Source organism: Malaclemys terrapin, chromosome 6 (assembly GCF_027887155.1).
Source record: "Malaclemys terrapin pileata isolate rMalTer1 chromosome 6, rMalTer1.hap1, whole genome shotgun sequence".
NCBI classification, from domain to species: Eukaryota; Metazoa; Chordata; order Testudines; family Emydidae; genus Malaclemys; species Malaclemys terrapin.
Window position 1 is genome coordinate 120,980,378 of NC_071510.1, and position 18,413 is coordinate 120,998,790.

Genomic DNA, 18,413 nt, shown 5'->3' on the forward strand with positions numbered 1-18,413 from the left:
CTCCCTCTGAGATACATCTTTATACCCTAATACAAACAAGTTAGTACTGCTTCTGACATAGTTACTGCCCCCTGACGTAGCTATTTATTACCCAACACCTTGTACATGTTGGTTCAATTAAAACATCTCTGTTACGTACTGTCATCCTAGCCTTATCTTTAAGAAGGGGTCAGTGTGTTCCTGTTATCCTTGGGGAATGTTTTTATACCATCCTTAATATTGGGATGTTCTGGTACCACTTAATATTGGAATATGTTTGCATAATTACTCTGGTGCTTAGCACTTCTTAGGAATGTGTATTTCTGCATTATTAGCCGTGTTCTTGCCAAATTTTGTAAGCAGGTCTTGCCTCATACCAGGCCTCTAATACAAGGGCTTATGTCTCAGGCTCTCTTCCTACTACAACAGGTTCCAGATTGGCCGGGTCCTCTGGGCATGGGGCCCATGCATTAATCCGCCACTGGTTTAAGGTGCTTTACTCATCCAGTTTGAACTTTAGAGGAAAAATATTTAAAGAGATGATAATCATCCATGGTTTGAAAAGTTTTCCAGATTTCTACTGATCAATCACTTTCTGAGAACAAGACTGTGCTTCAGTGTGGAACACCTTGAATTATGTACAGGGCACTAAAATAGTAGGAAAAGGAGAGATTCCTACTTGGAACATTTCAGAGCTGTTCCATTCATAGGGAGAAGAGTTAGTTGCTTTGGATAAAAGAAGTACAGGGAGCAAGTATTTTTTGTTTTGTAAGCGATACCCATGCACTGGAATTAGATTTGTGTTTTCAATCACCGAAATTGGTCTAGTGGCTTGAGCAAAGAATTGGGTGCCAGGAATTCCTGAATTCTAATCTCAGGTCTACCTAAAATACCTTTTGTTATCTTGGATAAATCACTTCAACTGTATGCTAAATATCCCCATAAACTTGCTTATCTCATGAATAGGGCTTTACCAAATTCATGGTCCATTTTGGTCAATTTCAGGGTCATACGATTTAAAAAATTGTAAATTTCATGATTTCAGCTATTTAAATCTGAAAGTTCAGGGTGTTGTAATTGTAGGGATCCTGACCCAAAAAGGAGTTGTGGGGGGGTCACAGTACTGCTACTCTTACTTCTGTGCTGCTGCTGGCGGCGGTGCTGCCTTCAGAGCTGGGCAGCTGGAGAGCGGCGGCTGCTGGCCAGGAGCCCAGTTCTGAAGGCAGAGCTGCCACCAGCAGCAGAGCAGAAGTAAGGATGGCCTGGTATGGTATTGCCACCCTTACTTCTGCGCTGCTGCCTACAGAGCTGGACCCTCAGCAGCCACCGCTCTCCAGCTTCCCAGCTCTGAAGGCAGCTCAGAAGTAAGGGTGGCAATACTGCGACCCCCCCCCCCCCCCAAATACACTTATGACCCCGCTGCAACTCCCTTTTGGGTCAGGACCCCTAATTTGAGAAACCCTGGTCTCCCCTATGAAATCTGTATAGTCTAGGGTAAAAACACAGAAGACCATATTTCACAGCGGGAGACCAGATTTCACAGTCCATGATGTGTTTTCCATGGCTGCGAATTTGGTATAGCCCTAGTCATGGAGTGATATTAGATTTTATTTAACATCTGTAAAGCACTTCCATAGTGCCTTTCACCTGAAAATTTCTTTCTAAGCATTAATACATCTTCTAATAAGTAGCCTGTAACTTCCAAACAAGGCAGTTATAATTCATTTGTGCATAATTATTCCTCCTGCTATAAGGCATGGTCCAAATGTAACCCCAGAACTTGTTATTACTGCAGTCAGCCATTTTGTGTGTCCAGCCATTTATAGCTGAAAACCAAATACCACATAGCTAGAATTAATTTTAGGGCTCTGAGAGGCAAGGCCAAACAGCTGCATGATTGCAGTTTTGCTAATCAGAATCGGAGGATGGGACAAAAAGGTAACGTATCATGAAAATGGAAGGAATGTTTGGACAGCCAACGTTGGTGTTAAGTGCTCCTGTTTGATTGTTGTTATAACTAGAAATACCATAAATGCTTTAATAAGAAGAAATAATGAGTAGTTTGCTAAAATTAGGAAAATTGGTGATCCACTAGGGGTTAGTATTGTGATCCACTAGGAGTCACTATGAGTTATATACTTTGTTTAAGTTAGCTATAAAAAAATTAAGCAAAAGAATATGCTTTGGAGCAGTCGGAGGAAGCTTTTCTTCAGGCAAGGAGTTGACGCCTAAACTCCCCAACAGCTGGACAAAAGGAGGGCCCCCCAAAGCCTGGCTGTTGATCACGTGAAACCATTTCAAACATTGGGTAACTATAATATTTGGGATACTCTGAACCTACCGCTAGAGCATATATGTGTGTGTCTTTAAAACTTGAGAAAAAAGTACTTTTAGGTAAAAGCACTCTGGTTTGTGCCAATCATTTAGCAGACGGAGGAGCTGTGTCCCCACTGATTTATTCCTGACACCGCCTGGAGAGAAACATTTAAGTTACCACTGCTTTGGGTTCCGAAAACCCTGGGTAACACAAAGCCCTCTGAATTCAATAGAAAGACTGCCACTGATTTCAGTGGGCTTTGGAGCGGGCCCATAATCTAACTTGCTACACATTCATTTAATCCACACGTTGTAATAAAAGCAAACTCCATCCTCAAGTTCTGGCAACAATCTAGTCTCTCTCTCTCTCCCCCCGTCACCCCCCATGGTTTATGCCATCAGAATCCCCCTCTGGAATATATTTGTATCACATACGTGTAGTATTCCTAATAGTTTTATATATACACACACATGCGCACAGACATATTGTTGAGCCATACGTGTTAACTATGTCTAGTTCTTCAGGCTGCTCATTAACATTTATTTTTTGTAAAAGCATAAGCTACTTCTCCTCAAACTGTCTGCATTAAATATATATTCTGTAACAGGGTGCCTTGCCCAGGGGCAGGAGAGCCTGGGGCTAAACCAGCCCTGATTACAAAATGAGCCCCACCTGAGAGAAATCAGGGGACTCCTATATAAAGTGCAGCAGGCAACGCAGGGGATGGTGGACGAGAGAGTAACTGAGACTGCTAGAGGCAGGAAGCCTGATACTAAGCTGAGGAAGTTCAGGAGAAAGCTTTCAAGGCAAGGAGAGATCCTGCCCAAGAAGCAGGGGACAGATAGCAAAGGCCTGCAGAGAAGGACAGACTCCAGGCAGGAGGTAATGGGAAGCAGACAGGCCCTCAGGCAGGACGGGGCTGTGTCTAGCTGAAACTGGGGTGAAGATGGTGGGAGTCTGTGTTCTGCTTTCAAATACACTGTGGTATTTTTGACTACAGAGATAGAGACTGAACTGGGGTTGGGGCCTGGAGGGCCAGTGAGTACCCTGTGGACTAAATAAATGGGACCCCTTGTGGGGACTGGTTGAACTACTCTTGAACTATAAGTAGGGGTCTACTTAAATCATGGAATAATCACACATTTTTTGCAAGTTGGTCAAGGCATAAATAGCAAATTTCATGGATGTGTTCATATCATGCTACCCTTACTTCTGGGCTGCTGCTGGTGGCAGTGCTGCCTTCAGAGCTGGGCACCCAGTCAGCAGCTGCTGCTCTCTGGCCACCCAGCTCTGAAGGCAGTGCAGAAGTAAGGGTGGCAATACCGCAACCCCCTGACAATAGGCTTGTGACCCCCTTTTGGTCAGGACTCCCAGTTTGAGAAACGACGTGTACTTTTGTATACTTTTACAGTATAGGGTAAAAGTACCCAAAAGACCAGATTTCACGGTTCGTGACACATTTTTCATGGCAGTGAATTTGGTAGGGCCCTAATTATGAGTTCTTAAAGGGTCCTAAAGAGGGAGGGAAAACCAAGCCACTGTGCTAAATATATACACTTCATTAAGATATTCCTGAACAGCCTATCGCTGTGGTAGCTAAGCATGTGCCTATGTATACATGTGTATTTCATCACTCACTTGTCTCCCCAAAGCTTTTTCATCATATCTTCTACTTTCTTTGAATGTTCGGCTGGAGGGAGTTGTGCTTTTTCACCTTTGGCAGCAAATTTGGCCACATACATCTCAGCAAACTGCTTCAAAGTAAATGCCCAGCCATGTAAACCAGAGCCAAACCCAACAGTACCAATAAGGGGATCAATCTAAAAACAGAATGATAGTTAATGCCTGTGACAAGACACTTTGCTTTCAGTGGGATGTAGCATGTGACTGAGACTCCCAAAATATTCCGCAGTCTTGACAAGACTGGTCTTGTTGGATCTTACGTTGAAGCAAGAGTTCTATTTTGTCCCATTTTGCTAATCCAATTACACCCAAGGAGTTCTGATTATATTTTACAAAGATATCTACAGCGAAAGTGGATTTAAAGCCTTCCAAATATTTCCATGAATTTCTGTGAATTTTTGGTACTGAATTACCTCTGGAAGTTGAAACTTATGTGCCTAAAGTTAGGCAAAGTGGTCTGAATTATAGTGGCTGGGTATCTGCAGCTCCACTGAACCCCCGTGTGGAAGAGCCTAGGATACAATCCTAGCTAATAAACCCTTGTTCTAACCACCAGACCATGACATAGTAGGTTGCGACAGAGGCCATCTGGTAGTTCAGTACTCTTTGCAGCAGCTCTTGTCAGGCCTGACATACTTACTACACCTAACACACTGTTATCATAATCTGTATCTAAAAGATATTGTGTAAGATATCAGTGCAAAACTAATAACTCGCTGATCATTAACATTCTTGCATGATATAGGTACCCGGTGCATAGAAAGTTATGAATATATGCTAGAGTTATGTGCTTGGCAAGCAATGCATAAGCCCAGTCTGCCCTAATGGACCAGTGTATTTGTTTGTCTGACCAGCCTGGCCATCAGACAGAGCCAATGAAGGTGCATTTCCTGCTCTGCATGAGGATCAAGCAATACAGGCGGCAGGGGGCTGATCACAGGTATGTTCATGTGCTAGGCCAGAGGATCTTGAGTTCAGGAAACTGCCAGCTTCCACTGTGGAAATATTTTAATTCATTCTCCTATATAAAATCTACGAACACGTTTGCGACGAGATCCTGATAAGGAAGTGTGAACTACCACAGAAGTTTCTTGATACATTAATTCTTGGTATCATTTAAAGCAAAACTTGCATTTTCTTTACCATAATATTACCCATCGGTCCAGTTTCACCTTCTCCATAGGTGGAAATGATGACATTGACACTTTCCACAATACGCTGGAAGGTCTGATAAAGTTCCTCTGGTTTTAGCTGTAACTCCAACAGAGCACGATCCATCTTGTTCATCATCAGTACTGGCTTGATGCGCTCAGCAACTGCTTGACGCAGAACAGTTTCTGTCTGAACACACACCCCTAAGAGGAAAAAAAGTCAATGGTTCAGATTCTTCAGTCTGCTAAGACCACTTTACGCTATATAAACTGGCCAGAGAATCCTAGCACAGAATTCCTTGTGTAGCCTCAGTGCTTCGTGCAATTGGCAGGGACAGGCTGCAGCCATTATTCCAGTCTATAAAATGGGATAGCAATTGTAAAAGGCTGGGAGGAGAAATGGGGAGTCTGAGCGGCAGCCTTGCACTCTGATGCTGGGTTGGAGGATGGATTTCACTTCCCCAGCCACTCTGCACTTCACCCACAGAGCCTGAATGGTCAGATTCATCCCTTGTAATGTGAACAGGAGAACATGCTAGGGATTAAGACCCACCATCAATTCATTTTCAGCCTAGTTCCAAACTGAAACTAAACCTTCAAAGCAAGAAGGCCAGTGCATTAAGTCACCCACCAGGTTTTTTTTTTTTACTGATGCAGCAAAACCTTGTAGTTAAAGCACACTCACCTGAAACACAGTCAACAACTACAAGGGCACCATCAGTGACGCGAAGAGCTGCTGTAACTTCGGATGAGAAATCTACATGTCCAGGGGAGTCGATTAAATTAATAAGAAAACCCGAACCATCTTTGCTCTCTTTGATAAAGGCCAAGTCATTGTCCGAGAGTTCATAGTACAGAGAGATTGCTCTGCAGGAGAGAACATTTTATTTCAGTAATTTTAAACCTACATTATGTAGTCTCCTGTAGCTCCTCTTTAAAAAACACGATCATCATGATATACATAAATTAAAGGAAAATGAAAGAGGAACTACTCAACACTATTTTGGGGCTCATAAAATTCTTGGGATCCAATATTTTGCTCTGACTGTAAGGAATTTCTATTTTGATTCATGACCAACATAGCAGAATAACTGTCACCAAATCATTTGCTCTATAAACTTATTTTCAACTGGTTGACACTGCTGCACTGAGTCATATGTCACATGTCGAGATGCTATTCTCAATTATCACAAATGGCCAGATTCTGCCATCTCTGGTCAGTGAGTAGTATCTTAGGCCTGGTCTACACTGGGTGGGGGATCGATCTAAGTTACACAACTTCAGCTACGTGAATAACGTAGCTGAAGTTGACGTACTTAGATCTACTCACCGCGGTGTCTTCACTGCAGTGAGTCGACTGCTGCCACTCCCCTGTTGACTCTGCCTGCGCCTCTCGCACCGGTGGAGTACAGGAGTCAATGGGAGAGCGCTCGGGGGTCGATTTATCGCGTCTAGACTAGACGCGATAAATCCTAGATGCGACAAATTGACCCCCGCTGGATCGATCGCTGCCCGCCAATCCAGCGGGTAGTATAGACATACCCTTACTCTACTGCAAGTAATCCTGTTAAGATTAAAGGAACTACTCAGAGTAAGGTACTATTCATTATGAGTAAAAGTGTCAGAATCTGGCCCAAAGCAAGTAGGAGAGACCACTACATGCGTTTATAAGCTGAACCCTGATATCCTCCATTTTACTGAAGTATTTGTTACAAAAATAACTCTAATATAATTAGCACTACCTACAAGTTATCTACAAACTAAAATCATTTAAAAACATTCATATTAGATTCTTAAAACTAAAAGCCATCACAGTATTTAAATTTAAATTCTAAGTGCTCGAGTGAAGAAAAGTGGCAAAAATTTAATACTTAAAAAGAATGAAATGTCAATTAGTGGATTTCATTTTAAATGTGTGCTGTTTCAAGTAACAAATAGAAAATATTACATTAGGAGAAGAGTGCACCCATAAGACTCCACTTGATGATTTAGCACTTTAAAAATAAAGATCATCACATCAATATGGAGAATATAATATATATTTTCAATTCAAGAAGCACAGCTGCAAGACATATTGACTCAAAAGAAACAAGTGGAACAGCAAATAATTAACAAAGAAGATATCCCCATCTATCCTGTAAATTAAAGGTCCTGGCATTGATGTAGCAATGCTTTGATAGTCAGTTGAATTAATAAAATGAATATAGCACTAACATTTGTATCTTCGGTAGGTAAGGAATTCTGAAAATAATCGCTACTATGCTTTAAGCAAAGTATGGTGATACAGTCATCAGACAGCATGGCCTATTAACATTCATTCTATTAACAATAACATTGATCCATGTATGAATATAATATAATATATGGAGATATACCTATCTCATAGAACTAGAAGGGACCCAGAAAGGTTATACGAGTCCAGCCCCCTGCCTTCACTAGCTGGACCAAGTACTGATTTTTGCCCCAGATCCCTAAGTGGCCCCCTCAAGGATTGAACTCACAACCCTGGGTTTAGCAGGCCAATGCTCAAACCACTAAGCTATCCCTCCCCCTATGCTCAGAAAAATCCGAGTGTGTGGGGGGTTGTGAGGAGGAAATTTTACAGTGTTGCATTACAAGATTCAGACAAAGGTTAAAAATAACTTTATGGTACTTACGTAGACTTGATTGTGATACATCTTTCTTGTTCATCTTTCCGAGTGTCTGTGAATCGTGTTTCACCAGCTTTGGCTGAAGCAATGATACCTGCTTTAGATACCAAAGAGTCTGTCAGTGTCGATTTGCCATGATCAACATGAGCAATCACAGACATATTCCTGATATTGGATTTTTTGTCCATGATCCCTCGGATCTGGTCTACGGTGAAATTCACCTGAAGGGGGGGAAAGAAACAGCACTATATATGACTTCTATAGAATAAAAAGATAGTATTTTATACTTCAATGACATCTGAAGCAAATTACATACACATTTCCCCTCATGAAAATTGCTTATTTTGTATTATTGTTAACTGTGACATTTTAAATCATCATTAGGCTTCAGAGTTCAAATACAAAAGAGCTGAATGGAGTAGTTTCTAACTCTCTGAACTATTGTTACAGACATCACTGCACTGAGATATACTCAGTTCACATTTTGCAGATAAAACAACGAGGAGTCCTTGTGGCATCTTAGAGACTAACAAATTTATATGGACATAAGCTTTCGTGGGCTACAGCCCACTTCATCAGATGCATGAAGTGAAAAATACAGTAAGCAGTATATATATTACAGCACATGAAAAGATGGGAATTCCCTTACCAAGTGGGGGAATTTTGCAGATAGTTTTTGTAACTATGAAGTCTAGAAACTTCATTTTAAAAATTACTTTGATTTCACAGCACAAACTGGCAACTTCTTAAAAAAATGTATCAACTTGCTGAGGCAGCATGAGCTGGCCCTTCCTATTTCCCACAAGTCAGGAGATACAGAGTTTAGGTGGAACAAGTGTGGCTATAGATAACTAACAAAACAAAAGTATTATGAGATGTGCTCTCACTAATTAAACCCTTTCCTTCTATATTGTACCCTTACTTGCATGTCATAGGAATCTAGGCCAGGCCTACACTAAGCCGTTTTATTAATTTATGTAAATATTGTATCTTTATTTCCTTTAACTTTATCATTTATTTTCTCAAAAACATACCTGGTTTGCTACTCTCCCCTCCAATATAATGCTTATATAAGTAGAAAGTTATTTCTACACATACACATGCAAACAATGTACTGTATACTCCCATTTATCCAAAGAGCCTGGGGGACATCCCAAACTTTTGGCTAACTGGGCATTCAGATAAGCAGAAGTTCTAGTGACTAACATGGGGATGCACCTGGATTCAGATAACCAGGATTTTTGGACAAACGGAATTTGGATACCTACAATTATACTATATTTGTTTTGATTATTTGTTTTTTGAAATAAGGGTCAGAGTCACATTACCCGTTTAGGCCACATCTACACTACTAAACTTAAAACAGCACAGCTCTCCTATCGACATAATAAAACCAATAAAACCACCTAAACAAGAGGCAGTAGCTATGTTGGCTCTGTGCACACGAGTGCTTACGCTGGCGAAACTTATGGTGCTCAGGGGAGAGTTTTTTCACACCCCTGAATGACATACATTTTGCCAACATAAGTGGTAGTGTAGATATGGCCTTAAATTTTCTGTATTCTTTGCTTTAACACAGTTGCTTTCCATGCAGCTGTTTAGTTTTTCAGTATTAGTTGTCAGCTTGAATAAAAGTATTATATTTCACACACTTATTTCGCAGGACTGGATGTTCTCTAAAAGCTGTTAAATCTGCTCCTGTCATTTGAGTTACACTGATATCAGTGAGAAGATTTGTACATTGCAGATTTGAAATGCCATGTATTTCCAACATCACTATTTATATTACAGTAGCAACCAAAGGCCCAACCAGGAAGGGGGACAGGGGGCTTTGTATTAAGTGTTGTAAAAACATATAGGAAGATACAGTCCCTATCCTGAAGAGATCTGAAAAGACAAAAAACAGATGAAGGACATGCTCTTCAGGGCAGGGACTGTCTGTTATATATCTGTACAATGCCTAGCACAATTGAGCTCCCGTCCCTTATTGGGGCCTCAGATGCAAACTGCAATGCAAATAAATAATAATAATTAATGACACGGGAAAGGCATACAGCATACAAGCAAAGTGATCCAGTTAATCCCACGCACGTGGAATGTCAGTTCTAAGGGTTTGTCTGCTTTTTCATGTTTAATATATTATTTATATTACTATTGCTTTTGGGGGAATGGCTGAAGGGGGTACGTAAACAGTAGAGGGAAACAGAGGAGAGTGGTAGAGGGGAAAGGAGAGAAACACAACAGCAGAAGAGTGAAGTTAGGCAGGGTCAAGGCGGGATGAAGGGGACCAACAGAGCCGGCCCACAACATTTTGGAACCTGAGGCGGGGAGCTCAAATGACAACCCCATGCCCCATCGCGTGGGCCAAAACTTTGAAAGGTCTCAATTCTGCCTTCTTCCTTTTCTACTCCTCTCATGGTACTGCTCTGCTACCTACGCCAATAAAGGAGAACTAACAACTTAAAATGCCTTGTTCAAAAATTTTAAGTAACACTTCACTTTCAAACGCCAGAACAGCAAATGTAACTTTTCTTGTCTGCATAGTAAACACTGGCATTTTTATTTGTTTGAATAATCAAAGTGGTGATTTCCATGCCTTCTTGGTTGCAAAAATTTGAACTGCTTCCTGAAGGTCCACGGTCTGGGCCAGCTCATGCTCTGTTGAGATGGTAGCAAGGCCGACCAGCCTCTCCTGTGTCATTGTGGAGTGTAGATGTGTTTTTATTAACTTCAGCTTGGAGAGCTGTGTTCTCCACTGGCAACTGTTACAGGAAGTGTTAGAAGTATGCGCAGAGCAACAAAAGCATTTGGAAAGAGGGTGGTCATCTTATTTGTGCACATATATTCCAGAACATCCTTTGGAGTTGATCCTGCTGAGATGTATCTTGAAAGGGCTTTCAGTTCATCACCTAAATCACTCGCATCAATATTGCGCATGTCATCATGTGTCACCACTGTCTCTAGTGCCCTGCCTTGCTGGTGTAGGTCTTCTTCAGGTATAGTGAGGAGTTTTGGAATATCATACAACATCCCAAATATACTGCTGTGTTCTTTGAGCTGCATGAAACGTTCTTCAACTGACTGTATTGCACATTTATTTCAAACAGTATGTCATGCCACAACACTAAGCCACACAGAAATTTGAAGTTATGTATGTTTCTGATGATTCCATTTCCTTCCCACGAACAGTTCCTGTCATAGCATTATCCTCCATTATGGGAACTATGGCATCATCTATCTTCTCAATTTGGTGTTTGATAGGCTTTATTGCCTCCACTTGACTTTCCCATCGTGTGGCACTCAGTGGTTTCCAGTGTCAGAGAAGTTGTTCCCAGATGTTGCTTCAAAATTTGCCATCCATTAGTTGATGCAGAGAAAAATACATAGATGCTTTGAATTACATTAAAAAAATTCAGCAGCCTCACTAGAAGCTGATGCTGCATCACTGACCACCAAGATCAATGAATGAGAACTGCATGGGACAAAAAGAACTCGAGGGTTTAACTCTCAGATCCGTGTCTGCACTCCTCTGCTCTTTCCTCTCATGTTGGCACAATTATCGTAGCCCTGACCTCTCATGTCAGCTATCGCAATTCCCGACTCTTCCAGCTTTTTAAGAAGCACATTTGTCATACCAGTTCCTGTAGTATAATCGATGTCAATAAATTCTAGAAAATGCTCTCTGACAGTCACCATTGCAGGGACATTTTCACTAGGTTCTGTTGTTGTTACAAAATGCACCATTAAAGTAATTTGTTTCAATGTCAGGTGTGCAGTCCAGAATAACAGAGTAATATCTTGCTGACTTCAGATCTGCCACAATCTTCTGTTTGACTTTTGTTGCCAGTAACTGTAGGATCTCAATTTTGAATTGTTTTTCCAAGGTAGTGGTATGTGTACATTTCTTGAGTGGTGACTTTGCTTAGATGCCCCTGCATCAAACTCAGACATCAGCTCCACAATTTTAAGGAAGTTTCCAGTGTTTGGCACATACAGTTGATCTGAAGTGCCATGCAATGCTAGGTTTTGGGTAGCAAGCATTCTCACAATGGCAATGAGCTTTTTCAGAACATTTTGTCAGTAAACAGATTCTGATGCAATCTTCTCTTGATGCTGATAATCTCTGGTGGCCTTTAACCTTAGTCTCATCTCAAGCTCTTTCCACCTATGGAATGCTCTCTGATGGTTTGCAGCCTTCTTATAGCATGCCAGATTTCTAGACAGATTTTTCCAGTCCTTTGTTCATGTAGAACCCAATGTGGCTGGAATGTTAGACTGGAAGAGTTTGCAACAAAAACAGTATGCAGCATTCTGGGTTTTTGAGTACATAAGCCATGGCCTCTCCACTTTGTCACCATTGGGGATTTCACGCCAGTAATGTGTTGGATGGAAACTTCTATTTTCATTGTCTTTGGGGAACATGAAGTTTTTCACTTGCTGTGGCCCATGCAGTACAAGGAAGTCCCTCAGGCTACTGCTCAAGTGGGTCCACAGTCCTGGATCATCTAGACTTAAGGAACTAAACTCAGCAGCAGCAGTTTCTTGTGCCTCCACCCCACTCTTCTCTGATCTACACTTTTCTTCAGGAGTGTGCATGGTTACATCCATTTGAGATGGAGATATGGATGCTGCAGTAGCTGCCAGGTCACCTGCACTCTGACTAACTAGAAGATCAGGTATCTCCTCACCAGTCACATCCTCACGGGGGCCGGAAGGCTCAGCGTGAACATTTGTGTCTATGTATCTCAGGAGAGCTCCTTCCTGCTTAGATAGAAAAGCTTCCTTTGCTTGCTTGCTTTTTCTGAATGCTGCCCCAGTGGGGTGTTTTCTTCTTTCACTTGTGACTGCTGTTCTGTGCCAGCTATAGTGGCTCTCAACACTCAGTAGAAGGGGACAAATAAGCAGGCTGGTAGCAGGCCCTGAGTGATGGAAGATATCAGCATCTTAAGGGCCTAACTGGCAGGGCCGGCTCCCAGGTTTTTGCCGCCTCAAGCGGCGGGGAAAAAAAAAAAAAAGCAGCCATCGCGATCGACGGCAGCTCCACCGCGCTGCTTTCTTCTTTGGCAGCAATTTGGCGGCAGGTCCTTCCCTCCGAGAGGGACCAAGGGACCCTCCGCCAAATTGCCCCCAAAGAGTCCGATTTGCTTCCCCTTGGCCGCCCCAAGCACCTGCTTGCTCAGCAGGTACCTGGAGCTGGCCCTGCTAATTGGCTTCTACTACTTCAGTTGACTGCCTGTTCTCCTCAAGTGGGTTCAGGGAAGCAGCAGGAAACAGGAAGCTCCCTGAGAAGCTGGTGTGAATCAGTCCAGACTCCTGGGGGTGCTAGAGAGGTACATAAGAGGCTCCTCCTCTCTCCCCCTGCAGCTCCTGCTGCTTTCTGTTATTCCCTCTCATCTTTTCTCCTGCCTGTCGGTTATGTCTCTTGTGCCCTCCTTCCTCCAGCACAGCACTCCACCATCTCTGTGCATCTAGAGTAGAGAGAATACATATGCACCAGCAGAAGACAATTTTCTACACTCTGAGTCCTAGTGGTGCCCCCCAACCATCTGGCACCTGAGGCGGCTGCCTCAGTTTGCCTCAAGGTAAGGCCAGCCCTGGGGACCAACAACCAATGGAAGTCAGGGGAAAAAATTCCAGGGGAGTTGCTAGTGTAGTTCCACTGAAGTCACTGAGTGGAGAAGCAGGCTCCCAGACATCAAGATTCAGAGTTGAGTGAATATTGGTGTCAGAAGACCTGGGAGGCTCCTCCTGGTTTCTGTCTCCCATGGGGAGGAGAGGCCACTGGTCCAATAACCAGGGCAGATCTCTCTGTTTCAAGTGCATGTGTCTGTAGCAGGTGGAATGTAAGAGAAGTGGAAAGCCCTGACTCTGTGGCCTTGGCTGTGGTTGGTGCAAGCTACTTTAGGAAAGGAGCCCCAAGGATCTGGAGATTTCCATAGTCTGTCCATTACAAGCTTTCTCACTACTGCTCAATATGTGGAGAGAGGAAGAGGGAGGCTGCTGGGCATGCTTCCCTGGGCAGGCCCCTCTAAGTCCTTCTAAAACTTGCAGTGAAGACTAGCTTCTCATAAGCTGAAGAATATTATATGTTTCTATGTATCATTGTAATCAGTGCTAGTAATGCATTTACGATAATATAATCACAACTGATTACATTCTCATTTTCTTAAAATTGGAAGGATTTTAGAAAACAAAGAAATTAAAATTGTGCCTTTTTTGCTTACAATGTATAAAGGTAGCCTGCAGCAGGGTTACACTGGCAAAATCAACAAACTTGGAGTGAATCTGGCCCTAAACTTCAGCTATATAAAGTCAAACCAACAATGTTAGATATACAGGACAGGAAGAGGGACTTGTAAATCAGCAGCATAAAGATGAAAGTAGAAATTACAAAAGCAGATGACAATACCCAGGAATAAAGTCTAGAGGGAGAAGAGAAAGGAGCAGAAGACAGAACCACCCTGTAGGGTTCCCATAGAGAGCTTTCCTCCCACTCCATAAAGTCTTCCTGTTTCTTCAGTTCAATTTCAGGATGAAATGTGGGGTTCAGTGCTGCCTCTTTAGCAAAATAAGTGTAAATGGGTCTTCTCTTCTGAACACGAGCTGGCCCACCCATATGCAATTCAGGCTTCGTGGCATCTGTGGGCGTCTTGTAAAAGGACATGGCTGTTGTGTCTAGGCTCCTGATTTTAAAGCCGCAGTTCGAAAAAATACGTGGCTTTGTACACACAGTCAATGCTCATTGGTTAGAGTTTTTTAAATAATCAACTCTGCAATAGCCCATTTCTGAAAGGCTCTTGTTTTAAAGTTTTGGCATGAAAGGACTGGTTCAAAAAGTGTATTCTGTGACGTAGCTGTAAAGCAGCGTCTGATTGGTCCACCAAGAGGCGGGGATAGTGCCCAAGGTTTGTCTCCCAGAACAGTTATAATTTCACAACCGGCAGTCGCTAGGCTAGGATGTTTCGCTCTGCATGTGTTCAGTAACATAGACTCTCTTATTGCGTTATTTTTTTTTATTCTCTAAAACCTTTTTTCTTTGCCCTGTGCTTATTTTTTCCTCTTTCTATTCTTTAAAAATCATCTCTCCTTACTAAACCTAACCAAACAATCTTTCTTCTGTTTAATAAGCTTTCTTTCCTTTTTTCCTCTAAAGCAGGGGTGGCAAACCTTTTGGCCCGAGGGCCACAGCTGTAGGGAAATTGCATGCAGGGCAATGAATGTAGGGCTGGGGCAGGGGGTTGGGAGGAGTGCGGGGTGTGGGAGGGGGGCGGTGTTCAGGAAGGGGCTCAGGGCAAGGGGTTGGGGCAGAGGAAGGGTGCGGGGTGTATGGAGGGCTCAGGGAATGGGGTTGGGGTGCAGGAGGGGGTGTGGAGTGCAGGAGGGGGCTCAGAGCAGGGGTGCAGAGAGAACTGTGGGAGGAGATTCAGGGCAGGGGGTTGGGGTGCAGGAGCGGTGTGGCAGGGGGCTCAGGGCAGGAAGTTGGGGTGCAGGAGGGGCTTGGGGAACAGCACGGGGCCTGTGGCACCATGGGCGTGGCAATCCCGCAGGCCGGATCCAAAGCCCTGAGGGCCTGGATCCGGCCTGCAGGCTGTAGTTTGCCCACCCCTGCTCTAAACCTAACCAAAAAAACTCATTTCATTTAAGCTCTCTTACTCTATTCTTTCAACCTTTTCCTCTAAATAATCAACCAAACGTATCAAAGTACAATCACGCAACATTCCCCTGACCAAACATAAAAAATAAGGAAAAAAAATTAGAAATGGCCGACTGTGCCAAACCTCGACACCAATGGAAATGGGAACGGAGGGCAGGACAAAAGCCCAAAATGGGGTGTAGAAACCTGTCAAAAATATAGTGATGAATGCTATCGAGCTGTATACTACTCACATTCCTCCCAAACTGCGTCCCAAAAGTCCCCTCTAAAACCTTACTCAACTGTAAAAACCTCTAAAACCACCCCTGACAAATTCTATGTTACTGTAACGTATTCCTCATACAAATTTTTTTGGCATAAAGAAAACTGGAAATATGGACATAGCATAAAAAATGTTATTCTTTATATTCAATTAATTTACAGGATTTTGTTTTACATTTCAACAAAACTGCTGCCGAGTTTCCAGTATGCTGCACCAGACTGCTGGAGAAAAGAATCCTGCCACAAAACGTAGGTCCAGCTTGCAACAGAGTAGATGGGGCTTAATAGTATGGAGACAGGGCAGGTGAAAAGGCAATCCAAAAATGTAGAGTATTTTTCTCCCTTCCACAAGTAAAACACAGCAGATTTTCAACAAAACCCACAAATTTTACAGCCACAACTGTGAGAAACCAGAATCACTCCTGGGCAATTACATGACATCATCTTGGCTCCATACTGCAGCAGTGCTTCTCACCGGCTCAGCAGCACAGGCACACAGGAGAATCAACCTCCCTCCCCCCATAACAAGCTTCCCCCTCTTCTCTTGGAAATGTTTAGATCCCCACTGTAAGGCAGGGAGGAATGACCCACGACCCAATTTCAAGTCAGGAACAGACAGTGATATAAAGTAAATACATAAAACCCCATCTAAACTTATTGCTGATGTAAACACAAGTAAGGGAGGTATAAGCCAGTAAAAGGTGTACATATTGTCATGCCCCCCCCCCCCTCCAAAAAGTTAGAAATAGAAGGACTGAACTGAGAGATCTTAACAACATTAAAGAAAAGAGCAAAATCGTGATGGCATTTATTTATCTCAGAACCAGGCTCATTACCGACTGATCCCTACGATAAAAATATTCAGCAGAGATGAGATGCATTATTAACAGCTGGTGCTATTTAAAGTAATAGGGCTGGCTTGCCAACAAAATTAACATAAATAAATAAAAAAAAACCAACAACAACCCAGCAGTGTCTCCAATTTCCTAGGAAAACCCAGATGATCTGACTCAGGCACAACAGGTCTGAGCAGGTATAACACAGGATGTGTACTGACGCACACAAAACCCCTTTCAGATCTCGTCTAACGTGGTGTGGTACCTATTACCCGTGTTTCTAAACCGCTTTCTACCTGCGCCGGCTATTATTTAACTCCAGAACCGTATGGGAACTTGTGGCTCAAGGAAGGATGGGCAACATGTACAACACAAAACGAAGTCCTAGCCTGCGTCATGATCTCCAGCACCCTTCACCCCCTAAACACAGAGCAGCATTTCTCTCTGCTGCCTGACTCACACGCCTGCCATCTTTATGGAAACAACAGGGATTATCAGGGGATCAGAAAGAGAACCCGGAAGTGAGGTGGAGCACTCGCACCGTATAAACGGCCCCAAACCGGAGTCAAGGGCCGTTCGGAGCATTGTGGCTCCTGCACACGCAGCAGTCAGGCTCAGAGCAGCTGTTTGGGAAGGTCCCGCCCCACTGTAAGGCTCCAGCAGCCCTGGGGCGGGCTCTCCGGGGGCTAATCCCGCTCGGGACCCCGGGGCCGCAGGCAGCCCCTGGCCAGACACGCCGCGGTGTGAGGGACCCTGCGGGGGAAATGGCCGCCCCGGCTGCCCTCTCCTCACGCCCCGGAGCAGGCGGGGGGCGCTGCCCCAGGGGCGCGGCGCGGCGGGCTGCCCCCGCGGGCTGCGGAGCCCTTCCGCCCGGGGGCACTCACCATGGCGGCGGATGGCTCCGGATGCTTCCCCCGCCCTCAACTCGGGGCTGCCGCTGCGCTTCAGGAGCCTCCGACCCAGCCGAGACCCAGCCAGGAGGAGCCGGGCCCGGAACGGGGAGAGTCGGGATGGGGCAACACAGCCGCGCTGGAGCGCCCGCCTCCCCCGCGGGCGGGACGTGCTCCGGCTGGGGGCTGCTCCTCACCCAGCGCCAGTGGCTCCTGGTACCACAAGTGCTGGGGGTGCAGGAGCACCCCTGGCTTGAAGGGGTTTCCATCACACACAGGGGGGTTACTTTGGTTCAGTGGCTTTCAGCACCCCACAAATGGTTCCTATGCTACTGCTGGTACCCAGCGATTCCACCTGCCTTTGGTTCCCCTCCCATGCCAGCTCCCCGCAGTATCCAGCGATTTCACCTTCCCCCGGTTCCCCTCCCATGCCAGCTCCCCACAGTATCCAGTGATTCCACCTTCCCCCGGTTCCCCTCCCGTGCCAGTCCCCACCCCCCACTCCCGTCCCCTCCCATGTCATCTCCCCCCAGTATCCAGCGATTCCACCTTCCCCCGGTTCCCCTCCTGTGCCAGCTCCCCCCAGTACCAGCTATTTCACCTTTCTCCTGCTCCCATCCCCTCCTGTGCCAGCTTCCCTGGTACCCAACTATTTCACCTCCCCCCCCATCCCCTCCCATGCCAGCTCCCCCTAGTGTCCAGCTATTTCACCTTTCCCCGGTTCCTCTCCCATGCCAGCTCCCCCTGGTACCCAGCTATTCCATCCTCCCCCTGCCCTCCTCCCATGCCAGCTTTGCCCCTGTACCAGCTATTCCACCTTCTCCCCCTTCCCCTCCCATGCCAGCTTCCCCCCTATTCCCTCCCATGCCAGCTCGCCCTTTGTATCCAGCTATTCCTGGAGGGGAAGGGGGCGTGGTTTGCAGTGGTGAAAAGTTGACAGGCCAGGCCCGTCCACTTTTGAAAAGTGGGAGGGCCATGGCCCCCTGGCCCC

At 44.7% G+C, this 18,413-nt stretch overlaps 1 protein-coding gene across 1 annotated transcript in view; it reads right to left on the reverse strand.

Annotated features, from left to right (window-relative positions):
• The window catches only part of LOC128838842 (elongation factor 2-like), a 32,090-nt gene extending 14,559 nt beyond the window's left edge, over window positions 1-17,531 (reverse strand). Inside the window, exons 1-5 of the mRNA XM_054031285.1 lie at window positions 17,417-17,531; window positions 7,788-8,002; window positions 5,816-5,997; window positions 5,123-5,334; window positions 3,935-4,116 (exon numbers count right to left, since the gene is read on the reverse strand). Coding sequence (XP_053887260.1) covers window positions 3,935-4,116; window positions 5,123-5,334; window positions 5,816-5,997; window positions 7,788-8,002; window positions 17,417-17,419 — 794 coding nt within the window. The 5' untranslated portion in view covers window positions 17,420-17,531. The remainder of the gene's footprint in view (window positions 1-3,934; window positions 4,117-5,122; window positions 5,335-5,815; window positions 5,998-7,787; window positions 8,003-17,416) is intronic.
• Between the last annotated feature and the right edge of the window lie 882 nt (window positions 17,532-18,413).